This window comes from Brassica napus, chromosome C7 (assembly GCF_020379485.1).
Source record: "Brassica napus cultivar Da-Ae chromosome C7, Da-Ae, whole genome shotgun sequence".
NCBI classification, from domain to species: domain Eukaryota; kingdom Viridiplantae; phylum Streptophyta; class Magnoliopsida; order Brassicales; family Brassicaceae; genus Brassica; species Brassica napus.
The window spans coordinates 33,345,535-33,365,269 of NC_063450.1; the positions used below are offsets into that span (position 1 = coordinate 33,345,535).

General features: G+C 38.3%; 2 protein-coding genes across 2 annotated transcripts; both read right to left on the reverse strand.

The window, feature by feature from the left end:
* Positions 1–14,481: 14,481 nt before the first annotated feature.
* BNAC07G18530D lies at positions 14,482–16,213 on the reverse strand. Its single transcript, XM_013814299.3, has 4 exons — positions 15,933–16,213; positions 15,272–15,387; positions 15,100–15,184; positions 14,482–14,772 (listed from the first exon to the last, which is right to left on the reverse strand). Exons 1-4 carry the CDS (start codon positions 16,128–16,130, stop codon positions 14,683–14,685), a joined length of 489 nt encoding a protein of 162 aa, XP_013669753.2. The 5' UTR covers positions 16,131–16,213; the 3' UTR covers positions 14,482–14,682.
* Positions 16,214–16,481: 268 nt separating this feature from the next.
* LOC106375376 (putative F-box/FBD/LRR-repeat protein At5g44950) lies at positions 16,482–18,352 on the reverse strand. Its single transcript, XM_013815265.3, has 3 exons — positions 17,297–18,352; positions 17,071–17,214; positions 16,482–16,958 (listed from the first exon to the last, which is right to left on the reverse strand). Exons 1-3 carry the CDS (start codon positions 18,125–18,127, stop codon positions 16,632–16,634), a joined length of 1,302 nt encoding a protein of 433 aa, XP_013670719.2. The 5' UTR covers positions 18,128–18,352; the 3' UTR covers positions 16,482–16,631.
* Positions 18,353–19,735: the final 1,383 nt, after the last annotated feature.

The following is a 19,735-nucleotide window of genomic DNA, read 5'->3' on the forward strand; positions in this document are numbered from 1 at the left end:
CACGGAACGAGAGCGACACAAAGCTTTCATTTTAATGGATTGGCTATAAAAAATAATAATAGTAATAATTGATTGGCATTGTCGTTCAAAAAAAATTATTGGCATTTAAAAAAAACAATCAATGATTTACGAAAAGAAAGTGAGTGCATGGGGCGAGCATGTCACGTAGATTGCCAGCGTGGAATATTCGCCGGTGGACAAGGAAAATAGAATAATCTGAAAGTCACATGTTCGACGGTGGGGGCGTAATTGTAAATTTTTAAAGAACACGTAGACAAGCTCTTTTGTCTTTTGTCTTTACGTTTGTTGGATCGGGACCCACTTAGTACATGTGGCTCGATGACCGCTTTGGAAGGAGATTCACTATCGCCAGTCGCCACCCCCATTTTGTTCTGACCATGATTCAGTGATTCACTTCACGGCTCAGCAGCCAGCAGGGCGAACCCAGTAAGGTCCAACAGCGTTCACATGATACCCTTAAAATTGTCTAAGGATAATCTATAGCAGAAATGGTTGTTGTGTATATATCGACACCCCAAAAACCAACGTTCAAATCCACATTGACATATTTTTTTCCTTATTTTTCAAAACTATATAAATTTGACCCCGTTAAAATAATTTTCCGGATCAGCCACTGCGGCTCTGTACAATTTAACTTTTAATCCAGAATATCCGAAACCACCTAACCAGACAAAATCGAGAAACCCAGTGTCTTCGGGTCTATTTGGATCTATTAATTTGTGTACATTTAATTTGTTAATGATTTAGAAATAAATGTTCATTTTTATAGCTGTTATTTTAATTTATTCGAATGTATATTTAACTTTCAAACTTGTTAAAATTCTTCATAAATTCAAATCTCGATTCTACTAAATAAATAAAAAAAAATCTATACAAATAAAGCAGATTTTTTTTCTTCCTTAAACCACTTTGAATGTGATCGATAAGTAGTAGAGTAATTAAGAATAAATAAAGTATAGTAAATAGAAAGAAAGATAATAAAGTAAAAAGTAAAGATAGAAAAAATAGAAAAAATAACAGTAGTATGTTAGATATGATTTGTCCAAAACTAAAATACATTAGAAATTAGGACATAAACATAGAATTTTTTTTTTTTCAAACCATACTTCATTCATTCATTCAAAATAAAAAAGGTTATTTGACAACAGGAGAGTTCAAGCATAAACGAAGGGCAGACTTTGCTGACCCGTCGGCCAAAACATTCTCCGACCGGCCAATAAAACAAAAGGAGATAGATGTAAGAGAACTACTCAACACGCTAACACGCGGATGTCGTGGAGGATCCCTTCGAGCTCAACTGTGGACGAGTCCGTTGTGAGCAGAGAGACTAGACTACGAGAGTCGGAGGTTAGTCAGCGATGGTAATCGGGATGGCATGGCCGATACAGTCTAAAATCCATAAAATCTGTAAATATTTGAGTTTTATGATTACTCCAGCCTAACATTCACACAATTCGTAAATATTTGAGTTTGATCCAATCTAAACTAAAAATATTTTAGAATAATTTACTATTTAATAGTATAGCTGACATTTTTATCATTATATGCATGTAAATCTTCATAAAAGCAATATTTTCTGAACTATTTTCTTTCAAATATAAAATCAAATCAGATATAACAAGACTTAAAATAATCTGATATATAATTAAAACTAAATATATAAATAACAACACTAGTGCCCATCGATCCTTACTCGATATTCCGAGATTGACACTCAAAGAATCATCATCTCGAGTGAGCGTACTAGAGGTTAAGTCTCCCACATCGGTAGATCTTAAGTAATATATAAGATAGATATGTTAATCAACTTATGATCAATTGGTTTTAGTTGGAAGTTCATCTAGCTTAATGATGTGGGAGACTTAGTCTCTAATACAAGACAGCTAGTCATGCTGCTAAACTAACTGCAGGATACTATAACCCATCAAACCGTGATGGGTACTCACTACAATAAAACAGCGGTATTCTGACGGACATTCCGACGGAAAATGAAATCCTCGGAATATCCCGAGGAATTTTCGAGGAAATTCCGAGGAAACACAAAATTTGGTTTCCTCGGAATTTCCTCGGAATATACCGACGGAATTCCGAGGAAATATTAATCCGTCGGAATATTCTTATGGAATACCGAAGAAAAACGTATTCCTCGGAAAAAACCGATGAATTCCGAGGATATATTATAGCCGTTAGAGAGCCGTTGGGGGATTTTAAAAATTCCAAGGAAATTCCGACGAACTAGCCGTTTCCGTCGGAATTTCCTCGGTCTGTCGGCAGGATTTCAACTATAAATACAAGCACCCTTCTTCCTCTTCATTCACTCCATATCTTCATCCTCCCTCTTACTCTCTTTACACACGAATTTGATTCATAAAAACATGTCTTCTTCATTATTTTCGTTCTTGGATCGATCGACCTCATTTGGATCCGAACACGAGATTGCTTACGGAAGAATACCAACGAGGTATAACCGAATTCATGGGGTTAGTTCACCGACAACCGGAAGCAAAAACAGGTATGTTAAGATGTCCTTGTTCTAATTGTAAAAATAGAAAGGTTATTAAAGAGTGGGATGTTTGGACTCATCTATATTTGAGTGGGTTTACACGAAGTTACAAAATTTGGTATCATCATGGGGAAACTGATTATGAACATGGTAGTACTAGCGAACCTCAGCCAGCGGTTAGATTAGAAGAACCAATTAGAACGGATGTAGATTATGGTGTAGGTACAGAGCAGATGGTAAATGATCATTTTAGAGGGGAAGATTTATCCAATGCACAAGCTAGGAGATTTTATGATATGTTGGATGCTAGAAAGCAACCATTGTACGAAGGTTGCAGAGATGGTCATTCAGCTTTATCATCTGCTACAAGATTGATGGGCATTAAAACAGATTATAATTTGGTTGAAGACTGTGTGGATGCGATTGCTGATTTTGTAAAAGGTATTCTACCCGAGGATAATGTAGCTCCTGGTTCATACTACGAGGTTCAGAAACTCGTAGCTGGTCTTGGTTTATCGTATCAGGTAATAGATGTATGCAGCGACAACTGCATGATTTATTGGAGGGCGAATGAACAGCGTGTTATATGCAAATTTTGTGGAAAGCTTCGTTATAAAGATACGAGTGGAAGAGTTCCAGTGCCATATAAAAGGATGTGGTATTTACCTTTGACGGAAAGGTTGCAGAGGTTGTATATGTCTGAACGCACAGCGCAACCAATGAGATGGCATGCGGAGCACTCAACAGATGGTGAGATCAGACATCCTTCAGATGCAAAAGCGTGGAAGCATTTCCAATCAAAGTATCCCGACTTTGCGTATGAGAGAAGAAATGTCTACCTTGGATTATGTACTGATGGTTTCAGTCTGTTTGGCAAGAGTGGAAGACAGTATTCTCTATGGCCCGTCATTCTTACACCATACAACCTACCCCCAAACTTGTGCTTGCGACGAGAGTTTTTGTTTCTCTCGATTCTCGTTCCCGGACCAGAGCATCCTAAGAGATCACTTGATGTGTTTCTTCAGCCACTAATATATGAGTTGCAACAACTATGGGCTCAAGGTGCTGAAACATACGATGTTTCGAGTAAAGAAAACTTTCAAATGCGGGCAGTACTAATGTGGACAATAAGTGATTTTCCAGCATATGGTATGTTTTCTGGATGGACAACGCATGAAAGGCTATCATGTCCATATTGTCAAGATAACACTGATGCTTTCCAACTAAAACACGGAAGGAAAACGTGTTGGTTTGACTGTCACAGGAGATTCCTACCACCTGATCATCCATATCGTAGGAGTAGGAATTTGTTTACGAAGAACAAGAGGGTGTTTGACAGTCCACCTCCGGAAATTTGTGGGAAAGATTTGAAGATACAACTAAGAGATTTTGGTGCAGAAAGGACGCCAGACGTCGGTGGACATGAGCGTTTTCCGGTAGATGCTGTTGGAGAACTACATAACTGGCACAAAAAAGTATTTTCTGGGATCTGCCATACTGGGAGGATCATCTGCTAAGACATAATTTAGATGTCATGCATATTGAGAAGAATTTTTTTAACAATCTCATGAACACGATCCTTAATGTTCAAGGTAAAACAAAAGATAATTTAAAGTCAAGACTGGATTTAGTCGATATATGTGCTCGTTCAGAACTTCATGTTGATGAGAATGGTATGGCTCCTTTTCCCATATACCGACTTGATGCAGAGGGAAAAGATGCATTCTTTGATTGGATTTCAAACGATGTGGAATTTCCAGACGGTTACGCATCAAATTTGCGTAACTGTATCGACAGAAAGGAATGAAAGTTTACTGGCTTGAAAAGCCACGATTGCCATGTAATGATGCAGCGCCTCCTTCCGTTCGCCTTCAAGGAACTATTAGCACTAAATGTTCATGAAGCAATTGCAGGGCTAAGTGGTTTCTTCCGCGATTTATGCACGAGATTAGTGACTCTTGAAGGTGTTGAAAATTTGAAGACTAACATAGCCGTGATTCAGTGCAACCTTGAGAAGATATTTCCTCCCTCATTTTTTGATGTTATGGAGCATCTTGTTATTCACCTGGCAAGAGAATTGGAACTTGGTGGTCCTGTGCAGTATAGATGGATGTATCTGTATGAGCGGTATATGTTCCATTTGAAGAAGATGGTGAAAAATTTAAGTAGGGTGGAAGGTTCTATAGTCGCACAGATGATCAATGAAGAAACTTCAAACTTTGCCGAGTACTACTTTCCAGCAGAAGTTCAGACCAAAAACAGAAGACCTGCTCGGCATGATGATAGAGGCGAACGGGCAACATAGCATGTTACGGTTCCATACATTTTCACAGACGTTGGACAACTTAGCGGAAAACCAAAGGACCGTCGACTTACTAAGCATGAGCGCAGTCATTTGCAAACATATTTGCTCACCAACTGCGAAGACGTTCTTCAATATGAGAGGTAAATAAATTAGCTTACAAATTTTTATTTTAACAAGTTGAAATTTAAATCTTAATTAATTACATTATTGTCATCATATATAGGATTTTCATGGCAGAAAAGCGGTTCGATTATAGATACGTCACAAAGGACGAACTAGAAGAAATGAAGCAGAGAGAATTTACTGGATGGATGTTTACTTATGTGAGTGCTTTAAACAAATTAAAATATATTTTATCACATATTTATACTAATTCACATTTATTGATATAACATATATATATATACATATATATATGTGCTATTAATAGGTGTCTGCTGGTTTGGCCAGAGGTAAAACATTTGAGGATTGGATACGTGAGATGGTCGTTGGACCAAACTTTGTTGTGAAGTCATATCCGAGATTTTGTACTAGAGGATATGCATTCACAACTCAGAAGAGGAGACGTTTGAGTACGACTTATGATGCTGGCGTTTGTTCTGCATCAGGAGATGATGTATACTACAGACACATACATGAGATTTTGGAAATCAAGTATTTGGGCATGGTTGGATTGCGCTGTACTGTTTTTTATTGTGATTGGCACGACAACACTCCAGATCGAGGTGTGAGAACAGATGCATTTGGTGTTACATCAGTAAATTCGAGTCGAAAGCTGCAATATTATGATCCTTTCATTCTTGCTTCTCAGGCCGAACAGGTAATTAAATGATAATTATTCAGAATGATTCATCATCATGTGTATTAATTTATAATTTTACTAATAATTTTCTAAATGTTACAGGTTTGTTATATCAAGTACCCCCGGGTAAGGAACAGAGTTGATCCATGGGTTACTGTTACAAGACTCAACCCGAGAGGCCGAGTTCAGGGAAGTTCTGAGCTGGAAGACCCACTACAACCAAGCACATCCGGCAACTTAAGTGCAGCAGAAGATTTAGCTGGAGTTGGCCTTGTAGTCGATTTAACCGACTTCGGAGAGGAAGTTGTCGTTCACGTAGAGGATGAACCAGTGATTGGAGAGTTTCACCAAGATCCAGATTCAGATTCATCTGGTGATGATGACTCGGAAACAGACTACCATTGATTTTTTTTTAAAGAAATACCGAGGAAATTCCGAGGAACACTTCCTCTTTCCTCGGAAAAGCCTCGGAATTTTCCGAGAAAATTCGGAGGAACACTTGATATTCTCGATCGATTGGATAATCTAATCGATCGATCACATTGTTACGCTTTGGTCCATCTTAGTGATCGATCGATGCGTTTTCGGACATATATCCATCGATCGATCCGTTTATAATAAAACTTACAAGATTTTCCGAGGTCATTCTGAGGAACGCTTGAGATTCTCGATCGATCGATGGGATAATCTAATCGATCGATCACATTGTTGCGCTTTGGTCCATCTTAGTGATCGATCGATGCGTTTTTGGATATATGTACATCGATCGATCCGTTTATAAAAAAAATTGACGTATTGAAACCCCAAACACTAGTTCTTCGGAATTTCCTCGAAATATTCCGACGGACTTCCGAGGAAGAGAAGGGTTTCCTCGGAATTCCCTCGGAATAATCCGAGGAAATTCCGAGGAAATAGGGTTTTTAAACCGAAAACAACGTTTTGAGGTTTGAATAACACCTATATAACCCTTATTAAGTGTGTTACCTTCATTATGAAGTCAAAAATTTGTTCCTTACCGTATAATTAACACTTTTGCGATTGTATAAACGAAATCCCACAACATAAGAGAAACACTTATACCTTTTAATGAACGGTAAAGGGAATACTTTCAATTAGTTTTGAAATTTTTTATTTCATGGTTTATGCTCACCTATACAAAGAATCATCAATGGTATGCATTACAATTGTATAAAAAATGAAATACGGCAAAAAAATTGATGTTTTGAAACCCCAAACACTAGTTCATCGGTATTTCCTCGGAATATTTTCATTTTACCGGGCAAATATTTCGCGAAAATTGAAATTAGAATTCCGACGGAATTCTGACGGATAGTGTCCGTCGGACCCTAGGTTTTATAACCACGAGCCCCTTCTTCTTCCCCATTTCTCTCTTCTTCCTCTGCACGACTCCTCTCTTCTCTCCGGCGATTTCCCCCTGTAATCCGACGATATCTTCGGCGATCTCCCCCTTCTCTTACACAAATCATGTAAGGACCCTATCTCACTCTCTTAGGTTCTATTTGTTAGGTTTTTGTGTAGTTTTGATAGATTTTTGTTAAGGTGATTGGTTAGGATTGTGATTTGGTTGTATAATAGGTTTAGAATTGTGATTTGGTTGAATAATTAGTTTTGTTGAATTGATTTAGAATTTTTTTATTTTTTTGTATTTATAAAATTGGTTTTTGTATATAAAATCGATTTTTGTATTTTAAAAAACGATTTTTCTATATAAATTCGATTTTTTGGATTTTACAAAATCTTTTTTGTATATAAATTTGATTTTTTGGATTTTACAAAACATTTTTTAATATCTATAAAAAAAATTTGTGATTAAAAACTATTATTTGGGATTTAAAAATATTTTTAATATATATATATATTTTATTAAAACTATTTTTTGTAATTATTAAACTATTTTTTATTTATTAAAACTATTTTTTGTTTATTAGAACTATTTTTATATATTTATTAAATATTTTTAATATCTATAAATCTTTTTTTGTAATCAAATTATTTGGGATTTTTTTTAAAAAAAAATTAATTTATATATTTCTGTATTTATTAAATATATTTTTTTAATTTACAGGTCTCATGATGATCAGACCAGGCCTCGACAGCGTCGTGGTCGTGGTGGTACGGGGAGCCAGTCTCGGGATTCCAGCCATTTTCAGGATTCCCCTTCGCCCCACAGCTCCAACCATACATCTCCCTCTGCTGCACCCGCTCCTGCTTCTCTCGCTCCCGCTGCTGCATCCGCTCCTGCTTCTCTCGCTCCCGCTACTGCATCCGCTCCGGGTCCTCCAGGAGTGATGAGTGTTGCGGAGTTGGTTCAACAGCCCGGTAGTGACCATCTTCCGTATCGCACTCCGTATCCACATGGACGGGGTCAAACATGGTAATTAAACATTTTTTTTCTTTAAATTTGGATTCATTATTAACCGTTTGTTCTTTTTATTAGGTTCAACCGATCCGGGAACGGGATCAGCGCATGGATCAACCGTATGATGTACTCGGCCCTCGATAGGGGACATCCGACTTTCACTCACTTCCCTACCGACAAGCAGGTTCTGTGGTTTCGTCAGTTTGCGGTAAGTATTCTAATTTTTTACTTATATTTTTAATATTTAATATAAATTTTTTACTAATTGTTTTTTTTTTTCAGCAAGAGTTCAACTGGAATTCCAATGAGACGCTATTTATCTATCACCACTTCGTCCATAAAGTTATGGCAAACTATGGGAAGCAGATCCACGAGTGGAAGAAGAAGTGAGAAATCAATAAGGTTCGATTTAATTTATTAAACAATTTTTTAATTTATAAACTATTTTCTTTTTTTTTTATTAAAAGGTCCCAAAGTCGATGAATGACACGGTCTGGAAGGAGTTGTGTGCGCATTGGGATAAGGAAGAGACGAAAGAAACTTCTTCCACCAACCGCAGGAGCGACCGTAAAGGTAAGGAAGAGATGAAAGAAACTTCTTCCACCAACTCCACCAAGCGCAGGAGCGACCGTAAAGGGAAGGGCATCTACAAGCATAACTTGGGTGCTCAATCTATTGCCACTCTGGGAGATCGCTTGGTAAGTTCAACCGCTTTTTCTTCAATTATTTGAGTTTCAGAATTTTAATTTATTGTGCATTTCTTCTAATTTCTAATGTTTCTTTAATTTATGTTTTTTTCAAGGCGGAAGAAAATGATGGCGAGCCGGTTGATGATCTCGCCCTAATGAGGAGGGCGTATACCAACAAGAAGACCGACCAGATTGATGACGGTCTTGTGAGGGGCGTGGTCGACCTGGTCCAAACTCAGGTGGTAGACGAAGTGTCTCAGCTTCAAACCGAGGATGACGCTTCGACGGCTTCGACCAACTTGTCCCGGTTTCGAATCAACGAAATCGTTGAATCCGTAAGTTCTTTTTTTTTAAAGTTCAATTCATTTATTTCTTGGTTTATATTGGAAATTTGGCTATTTTCTATTCAGTCGGTTCCAAAGAAGAAGGGACGTTTAGTCGGTTTGGGTCGTCGCACCCGGTCGGTTCCTCCTTCTTCTGCACCACCGCCTTTTGTTGATCCAGAAGTACTTACGGCTCAGTTGAAGGACAAGGATGATCGCATATCTTTGTTGGAGACCCAGATGGCGGCTCAACAGGCGGGCTATGAGGCACAGAGGAGGCTGAACCAGCAAATGATGGAGATGATGCAGAGGATGTACCCGAACGAGGTGTTCCCGGACGTGCCAGACCCGTAGTTTTTTTTTCCAAAAACTCGGAATGTTTTATTTTTATTTGTGAAACTTTGAATATTAATTAATATGATTTCAATTTTAATTTTAATTTTATATTTTCGAATTTAAATTTCAAAATTTTTATTTTTTAAAAAAAATTAATATTTTTTACATTCCGAAGAAATTAATTATATTTTTTACTCGATCGATCGATGCATTTTTGGACATATATCCATCGATCGATCTGTTTATAAAAAAACATTCGGAATATACCGAGGGACATCTTCCTCGGAATATACCGAGGGACACCTTTCCTCGGAATATACCGAGGGACATGTTCCTCGGAATATACCGAGGGACATTTTCCTCGGAATATTCCGAGGAAGATGTCCCTCGGTATATTCCGAACGTTTTTTTATAAACAGATCGATCGATAGATATATGTCCAAAAACGCATCGGTCGATGAACTTCCGAGGAAATATCCCGACGAAGTTCTTTCTCGGTATATTCCGAGGAGATTTCCGACAAACTAGTGATCCTCGGAATTTCCTCGGAAATTTGTTTCCTCGGAATTCCTTCGGAAAATTTCGAGGGATTTCCGAGGAAAGAAGAAATTCCGAGGAATTATTTCCGAGGACTTGTTTCGTCGGTATGTCGTCGGAATAACGTTATTCCGATGAAATTCCGACTATTTTTTCCCTCAGTATCCTTGCTGTTTTCTTGTAGTGTATAGCAGTCTAGAGTGGAGGGTGAAGTACCGCTAGGTTTCACTGATGGCCGGACGGGTGGCTGTTTCACCACGCTTGGCTGCGCTGGCACCATTCTTTGGCGTCCCTAATAGCCTTGTTTAGGACTTCTTCTTCAGATAACTTTCTATCTTCAAACAGGAGCTGATTTCTACTTGTCCATAAGTTCCATAATATCCAAGGAAACAGAGGCTTCGAGATACCTGTTGGTGGGAGGGAGATCATCCTTTTACCGTTCTCCATGAGGCTCAAAATTGTAGAGGTAGTGTTGCACGGTTTGTGTAATGCCGGAAGGAGATCCCAGACTTTTTTCGCAAAGGGGCAGTGAAAAAAAGTGTGGATTTCACTCTCAATGGCGTTACAACGCTTGCATGTTGTTGTAGCTTGGATACCTCTACGAGCTAATGCTGCACCCACCGGGAGGGCCTTGTTGGCCAGTCTCCATAGAAATACATTAAGCTTCGGGGCGGTTTCTATATTCCAGACACACGATCGCCAGCCAAACTGGTTAACCTGGCTTGTAACCGGTGCAATCTATCTTGATCTCGCGCGATCTTGGCCAGGGCGTATCCAGACTTTGTTGTGTAGCTTCCTGTCTTACCAGGTAGCCACACAAGAGCATCTTCCATATTGTATGAGCTTGGGTGAATCAGGCGAATCGTCTCCTCATACTGCGGTAAGTGAGATCGGATAGCTTCCAAGTTCCAATCACCCGAGTCATGGTGTAAGAGGTCGTGAACCGTTAGTTCTTGAGCGTCAAAGGGAGGAGGACCGATCAGGCGCTGCATATCTGATGTTGATAGCCAGTTCTCCTCCCAAAGATTAACTTCTTTCCCATCTCCTATGGCCCATCCAAAACCTAGCTTTAGAACTTCTCGGCCTGCCAATATACCACGCCAGCCGTGAGACATAGCTCCACTTGTGGGACAATCAAGGAGGCTTGAGGAATGGCAGTATTTCCCGAGCGAGGTCTTTCCCAACAGTGAGGCTGGGTTTTTCAAAAGCCGCCACGCTAACATAGCCAATAACGCATCATTGAAGTGCTCGATATCTCTAAACCCGAGTCCTCCCACTGACTTGGGCAAGGTGAGTTTATCCCAAGGAACCCAGTATAGTCGTTTGTGTTCCGGCTTAAGGTCCCACCAGAAGCGTGTCAGCACCGATTGGATCTGTTTACACAATGATACCGGCAGCTTAAAGCATGACATAGTATAAGCTGGCATGGCTGTCAACACAGTTTTTAGAAGAACCAACTTTCCCGCTCCCGAGAGGAATCGATTGGTCCACCCGTTCGCTTTTTGTCTGATACGATCAACAATAGAGGAGAAGATGTCTCTCTTCTTCCTTCCAAAGTGCTCCGGTAACCCAAGGTATTTGCCAATACCGCCTTCCTGTCCAATCCCCAAGGCCGTCTTAACATTGTGCTTTGTTGACGGTAGTGTTTTTGACGAGAAGGTGATGGCTGACTTATCACGGTTTATGCACTGACCCGAGGCTAGCTCATACCGGTTAAGGATCTTCACGAGTGTCTCACAGCTAGCCCGGTCCGATCTGCAGAAGAACATGGTATCGTCGGCGAACAATAGATGGTTGATCGGGGGGCTTCCGCGAGCTACCTTAACGCCCGTTAGCTCTCCATGTTCTTGTGCCTTGTTGCATAAGCCAGATAATACCTCGATACACAGGATAAAGAGGTAAGGGGACAAGGGATCGCCCTGCCGGAGTCCTCTCGTCAGAGCGACATTGCCCTGTGGTGCACCGTTTATGAGAAAAGCGTATGAGACCGAAGATACGCATTCCATAATCCAAGAAATCCACACACTGTGGAACCCAAGTCGTGTCAGCACTTCTCGGAGAAAATCCCATTCAATCCTATCGTACGCCTTGCTCATGTCGGTTTTTACCGCCATTGAGCATCTTTGTCGGGCAGCCGACGTACGGAGATAATAGAGAATCTCATGGGTAATAAGTACATTGTCGGAAATTGCCCGACCTGGAACAAAAGCCGACTGATGTTCTGAGATGAGATGTGAGAGAATGGGCTGAAGTCGCTTGGTGAGAATCTTGGCGATGATCTTGTAATGAGTGTTGCACAAGGAAATGGGTCTATAGTCCGCTACCTTCCTTGGTCCAAAGATCTTTGGTATGAGGCGTACATGTGTTTCATTTTGGCGCCTATGAATCTCGCCGGAAGAGAAGAAGCCCCCTGATATCTCTTGAGATATTGTCGCCAATGATATCCCAAAAGGACTGGTAGAAACCCGCTGAGAACCCATCAGGCCCCGGAGCTTTATCCGCATTAATAGAAAAGACAGCAGCTCTGATTTCCAGGTCGGTAGGTAATGCAATGAGAGCTTGGTTCATTTCCGAAGAGACCTTGGGGCTGAGAGCTTCCTGGACAACACTTAGGTCTCCAACTGAACGAGAGCAAAAGATATCTTGGTAATAGTTTGCTATGGTTTGCACAATTTGTCTCTCTTCCACAAACGCGTTACCAGTAGCATCTTCTATGACAGCAAATTTATTTTGTGCTCTGCGCCCTCTCGTAACCGAGTGAAAAAAGGTGGAGTTCCTATCACCGCAGCTTAGCCATTGGATGCGGCTTCGTTGCCGCCAGTATTGTTCCTCATCCGCATAAGCTGCACTAAGCACCGCTTGTAGCGAGTCAATGAGACCCGCGTTTGGTATAATATCCGATAATGCAGCTTCAAGTTGTTCTTGTGTAGACTGGATAAGCTCTCTGCTGTTCTGGTTCTGAAGTTTTGTCCACTCCACTATCTTCGTTCTAACCCGACAGATTTTCGTAAGGACTGACTCCTGAGGTTGCTGGCTCCATGTTTCTTCCACAAGAGATCTGATTTCAGGCTTCTCGCGAAGGCTTCTATCAAACCGGAAGACACCTTTATGTTTCCTTAGTAAGTTACTGTCAAAGAGAGTGAGCACTGGCCTGTGGTCTGAGCCTTCGAAGCGATGATATTCACAGCGTCCTTGCGGGAACATTTCACTCCATTCCAGATTGGCCATTGACCGGTCCAGGCGGGATTGGATGAAGTGGCTATAGCGGGTTCCTCTCCATGATAGAAACATAGAATGTTTAATTCCTAGAGAATAAAGGAAAGAGATAAGATTTTATTAGGATCCTTGAGCATTATGTAAGCTTGAAGTTGTGAGTCGATTTGAATAATTATGTAACGCTTTTTTCTTTTTTCTTGCATCATTGAACTAAAAGTTGTTTGTGTCTAAATTTGGCAGTAAGGTTGAACATATAATGAAACCTCAATATGAAGTTCAGAGCCTCAATGAAACCTCAATATGAGGTTGAACTGATTAGAGTTTTGAAGTTCTTTTTTATAGAGCAAACAATTCTATATTTGAAGTTATAAAGTTTTTTTTAAGATGCTCTGAACGGTTCGAAACAAATATTTTTGAAGAAAAAAAATGACAACAATGAAATTTAAAAACTATAAACAAATATGGACTTTTTAAGTTAGAAATACATTCCAACTATAATTCTTGAAGTAAGCATTCACACATATGACAACAAAATAAACTGAAAAAGTGAGAATAAAACATGTATTTTATTACGAGATCATATTGCAAGATGAATATATTTACACATAAGTAAAATAACAAATAGAGTTTATATATATATTCTTAACAACTACAAACACCGATAATTCTTTAAATGCATTTTTATTAAATGCACGAAAACTATTGTCGGTACAAACAAAAACTATAGTAAGTATAAAATTTACAAATTACAATATATGCATATATGAAACTAGTTAAGAAATATACTATTTTGAAAATATTATGTATGCGTATATCAAAAATAATCCATGATTTATGTTTCTAAGATACTTCATTCTATTTATTATCATAATTAAGGTAGAACAGTCGGTAAATAAATGTTTTAAAACTACATATTTGTGTTTCTAAGACTTCAACGAAGCGGTTTCTTTATTAATTTATTATATTCCCGATTATGAGATTAGAAACTCTTGCATTAAAAAAAAAAGAGAATCAATAGATATAAAATTCATACATGATATATTACCGAACACTTAAAACTAAAAATAAAAGTAAAAAATTTCAGCACGCGCAGATAAATTCATAGTATACAATACACCAGTTAAATTTATTATTTAATATTAACATCACATAATTATTAGTGGTCTAATTTTAATTAAATTTTCTATTCAGTTAAAACTAAATGGTACGTAAATCTTCTACGGTTTTACCATGTTCAGAAATGAGATGTAGAAGAGTTTTAAACTGGTGCAGAAGAATTTTCTATTCAGTTACCTTATTCTTCTTCATTTCAGTGAAATCACTTAAAATCTTCATAAATTGGTTGATTCAATCAAAAGAAAATAACAAGTATAAAAAGTTTTAACATATATCAAACCCCTGAGAAAAATGAGCACAATACCAATTTATTACTTGGAGACAAGGTTAAAATTAACTTGAACAACAAAAAAAAAAAAAAAAGAACTAAAGTTTGATCAAATCTTTGGGTGCCAGTGAGCAATATCAGGAAAAATCTGGAAGAGAGACTGAACTGTTTCTTGCTCTTTATCCCTCAATTGCAGAAATTGAGTTTCTTCATGACTTTGGCATATGCTGGTGGTACTAGTCCAGGCTGTCTTAATCTACGCTTTGATTTCTTTGACTGCATACAAGTAAATAGAAACAAATATTCTTAACACATTTCAAACTTATAGACAGCCAAACCCAGAAAAAAAAAATTCAAAACAATAGAGATGGTATTTGTAATACAAGTTCGCCTACCATTTTAATCTATCTAGCTAAACAAAGAATCACACTTTCTATGTCAAACTTATTTTCACTGTCACCATTAATCAGATGAAAGCCAAGTTTTGATCAGTTAGATCCTAGTTATTATCATCCTGTTCTTCCAGAGGCACTCGCGGAATGAATAAATAAACTGATAGATTCATATTATAAAATGAGGAATAAGGTGTAATAGTTAAGTAACCTTCAGGTGTGCGTTGTGGCGCTTGCCTTCTTTCCAGCGACGGATGGTACCATCATTCAGTGGCTTAAACCTGTCTTTGTATGACCTGAATTCAACAAAAAAATTGACTTGTTAAGAGAGAGAGAGACCCACAAACTTTCCACTTAAAAAACACTAACGATGATAAACGTACGAATAGAACTTGATCTTGACTTTCTTGACTTTAGAGGTGATTGGAGTCCTAGGCCTCCACTTCTTCTTCCATTTGGCCATTTTGTCCTTGGAAGTGATGCTCCGTACTTGAACAAACTGAATACAAACAAGAGAGCGGATCAGTGTGGAAAGAAGAAAAATTAAGATATAAAATGATGTTGCAGACTAGGAGAAAACATATGAGTGCTGTTTTCTTTAGTCAATCTAAGATCCAACCAGAACCTGGTCCAGCAGATCTACAGTTTTCCGAATACATGTGTGTACGTACACAAAGCGACACTACTGAAGATATGTAAGCATGACATCAAAATACAAGAAGAGCTACTTATAACCCACGATCAGAGCCAGGACACGAAACGTAACGTAACAGCTTTAAACTAAGAGCTCGAATCTTTGAGATTCCAAAGTAACTCGTTTGTGTATTAATTAAATGAGATAGTAGCTTGGTTCAAGAACATGACATGACAAATGCATGCAACTTCCCCTAATTGTAGAATCAACGCATAATCATACCCAGTGCGACTCCATTTCACATGATCTATTAAGGTTCTACGCAATCAAAACTATTCAGATCTTGTCCTCAATCGGCACTTTAAACCCTAAATCGTTTGCGTTCCAGTTAAACGAAGGATTCGACTTACATGATGAGGAACGAAGGGAGAAGCTCCGGCGAGCGAGGTGGCGGGGAGGAAGCTCCATTTGCTGGGCGGCGTGGCGAAACCTAGGGTTAACTGAGAAGTCGGGGAATGGTGGATGAGACGGTGGGGAGCACCGATTAAAGAGAGGTTCCGGTTTGAACGGACTGAAATGGAACGGAGCTTAGTGCAAAGCCTCTGCATTGTCGTCGTCTCCAATCAAGAACGATTTTTTTCTTTCTTTTTGAGATTGAAAGGAGGGCCGGGCCGCCTGCGATCTCTTTTGTGAAATGGTTTAGGGGGTGTTTGGGCGTTAGCTTAACTATATTCGTCTTACTTTAAAAAGTTATCCCAAGCGTAGCTAAGAATTATGTTTATCACTCATTATTTTCTCGATTTCCTTAGTAATGGTGAGATTATATCCCCCATTAACCTTTAATTCTGCTTGTCACTCACCCTCCGAAAAAAACTTAATTGATATTTTCTTGAACGTTTCGAGTTTCAGTCATTGCAACCCCTTAGTGTTTTAATGCTTTTATACAGCCAGAAACTGAGTAGCTAACCAACAAACTTTTGCATTAATCTCACTTTTTTAACTCACCGATGGTTGAACAATCCAAATCTGTACAAAACATCATAACCACAAGATTTTTAACATAATAAACCCTCTCTCAAATGCTAAGCATAAACTCACAAGCATATCATCTAACGAAAGATAGTTTGACACCGGCGAAAACGTTTTGTGAACGTAACAAGCTTCTTGGTGATATCTGAATCTGTGAGACACAATATGAGATTCTTTAGAACTACTGAATCCTCAAGAAAGTACCTCACTACTTCCATCCATATTTTCTTCTTCTGCTTTGCTAATTTCATCGCTGTTGTCTTACCAATCCTTACTCTCGCCATCCCAGTTTCTTCTCCTGCGATCATTTCCTTAATCTCAACACACTCTAGAGTCGATAGTAAGCACCGTGGGACATTAGTAAGTTCAAGATTCTCTCGTTCAATCTTCGTTGAGAAAACTAGACACTGCCAAAAAATAGCAACGAGGAAAAAAAAAACAAATATGACAAAATCAGGTACTTCCACAATGATTTCTCAAGAAAAAAAAACATATCAAAAGTTTGTAACATGATTTTACCAAAGTGAGGTACTTTAGATTGGGACTAATCTCAAGAAAATTGGTCAACACTTGTAATAAGAGATCACTGGAGAATGAAACCTCCAAACGAGACAAGTTATGAAATTTGCTAATTGGTTCCATGTTTAAGCAACGATATAGTTCCTGCCCCCAAAGAAAAAAAAAGGATTAATATATATAGAGAAAGTTCATTATGAATCGAAGAGTACGTAAATATATTTAATACCATTATAGTACGCTGAGAGATGATCATACTGCGTCTTGCACTAGAAACACCATTTAGAAACTCGTGAAGATTGAATTTAGTATCAATGTCGACCATGAGAAAGAAGCTCAGATTCTTCCCCACGACTCTATCATCATCTCGGAAGTCAATACATTTGAGTCCCGGAGCATCACTCTCTATCCCAGGGCCAGACTTTACACAAAACCTCTTCAGAGTCTGAGACATGACACGCAGAACCACAGGCAACTTATCATCAAAAGACCTGCACAGGGTCAGATCTTCAAGAACAGGACACCCTGAGACGAGCTTCTGTATGATCAAAGAACCATCATCATCACTGTACTGAATATCTTCAAGATGCATGATCTTGAGACATGGTAGAGAAACAACGAACTCGGGCTTCAACAGCCCTACGTTGACGAGCTTCAAAGACACCAAAGTCTTGCTCTTGTAAACATCCAAAGGCATGAAGTCTTTGTAGAAAGGACATCTAAGGGTGTCGACATCTAGAACCTGAGCTCCACGGTTAATCGCTGTAACGAACCATTCGCTGATTCCGAAGAGGTATACATTGCATTCGTCGTACTTGATCTTGAACTTTAGGAGGCGTGACTCGCGGTTTAGCTCTAGAAACTTGTCGGTGAAGGTCTTGATGGCGGAACTGGAATAACGGAAGTCGTTGGAGTGGAGATCTAGTCCTGGAACATCGAGCCATAGGTTTCTCCATCTGGTCGAAAGGAGGCTTGTCTTGACTGAGTCTTTGGTCGGAAGGTGTAGGAGTATCTGAGTTAGTAAGGAATCTGGTAGTAAGCTTATTCTGTCGTACCCCATCGCCGAGACGAAGCCCTAAAAATCTTAATTCTAAGGTTTCAAGGTGAAATCGAGGGAGGGAATCAGATGGACTCACCGTCGATTTGATTCGCCGCAGTCTTCGGCTTTGGGAACTAGTTGATCTGAATTGTGTGTCGGGTCTTTCTCATCTCGCAAACAAGCAGGGGGATCAATTTGAGAATTTGATACGGTTTTTCAAAGCACCCTAAAATCCTATTTAAAATAATGAAAACTGGATTTTTTTTTTTTTTTTTAACCATCAAACTCTATCTAAACACTCTAGAAACACCTGAACAACCATGAAAGCTACAACTTAATTTGTTTTAATAATAGTAGATTTCAAAATATTTTATAAATAATACTGGATTTTCATTTTAATATATATCAATTTAAACATTTAGTTGAATATACCTTTATGTGTTTATGATAAAAAAAATATATATATAGTGATTAGGACAATGTTTTAGCTCTGAAAGAGACATCATTTTAAACTGTGCTATAAAAGTTGGGATAAAAGTTTAAGATGATTTAAGTTGTTTGGGATTATGATGGAAAAGAATAAATAAATTAATAATTTGAAGAAATGATAAAAAGTGAAGTTTTAGTACTTGAAAAAATTTAAAAGATTTTTTTTTTGGAACTAGTTTTGGTAGAGAAAAGTTGTAACAATCTTCTGAGATAAAAACCGCTTAACCATCATGTTTAACCATTTTATTAGTCATTTATTCATTAGAACATATAAAAAGAAAAGAAGAAACTCAGATTAAGGTTCTGGATGGTAACAGCGGGTTGAGCGGTGCGGGACAAGCGGTTTGGTTAGTGCGGTGCGGTTTAAATGCGATTTATGTTAACAAAACGCATATTGCGGGACAAGTACGGTTCGTCTAAAAGAAGCAGTTCAAAACAATATGTGAATGGTGACCAAAGTAATAGCTCGTGCGGGACAAATGTTTGAATGGTGATTACAAACTAAAAGTGCGGAAAAATATAAAATAATATTTTACTGTATATTATAAATATATTTTACATATTTTTATAAAGTACAAATAAATTACAATCAGAGATAAATCTAATTTATTAATTTTTCCATAACAGATTTGCAATATTATCTCTTATTTGCGACATATGTCATCCACCTGTTACTTCAACTGTTTCCACATCATCCAAATCGGCATGAAAATCAGCATTCCCATGTGTGTTGAATCCTCCTGTTTCGGACATTACTTCAGCAAAATCTGCATCAGAAAAAATTTGAAATCTTGATAAAATTATGCAATCCCATTGTAGCCATTATCACTCACTTTTGTATGTTAATACTATATCTTGGAAAATCACAAATAATCCTCCATTTTTTTCTTGCAATCTCCAAAAGTCCTCTCGATAACTGAACGTAAAACACTTCTTCTTTATTCTGTGGAGCAGGCCCATAGTTGAACTGGGACATATGATATCTGACAACATTGTTTCGTGATGACTTATATGGAGCCAAAAATCTTTGCCTGTTTGGATACCCCGAATCAACGACATAATACTTTTTCATCGGAGGCAAAGGAAATTCAGGATCGCTTTCTTGTGTCATTGTGAAAACGGCTGTATCATGACAAGATC

Excerpts from the sequence above, each read along its gene's own strand:
- BNAC07G18530D (XM_013814299.3), bottom strand. The coding sequence starts at position 16,130 with ATGCAGAGGCTTTGCACTAAGCTCCGTTCCATTTCAGTCCGTTCAAAC. Across the intron at positions 15,388-15,932 it reads CTCCCTTCGTTCCTCATCAT|TTTGTTCAAGTACGGAGCAT; the intron begins GTAAGTCGAATC and ends GTTTGTATTCAG. Across the intron at positions 14,773-15,099 it reads GCCACAACGCACACCTGAAG|TCAAAGAAATCAAAGCGTAG; the intron begins GTTACTTAACTA and ends ACTTGTATGCAG.
- LOC106375376 (XM_013815265.3), bottom strand. The coding sequence starts at position 18,127 with ATGGGGTACGACAGAATAAGCTTACTACCAGATTCCTTACTAACTCAG. Across the intron at positions 17,215-17,296 it reads TCTCTCAGCGTACTATAATG|GAACTATATCGTTGCTTAAA; the intron begins GTATTAAATATA and ends CTTTGGGGGCAG. Across the intron at positions 16,959-17,070 it reads ATCTAAAGTACCTCACTTTG|TGTCTAGTTTTCTCAACGAA; the intron begins GTAAAATCATGT and ends ATTTTTTGGCAG.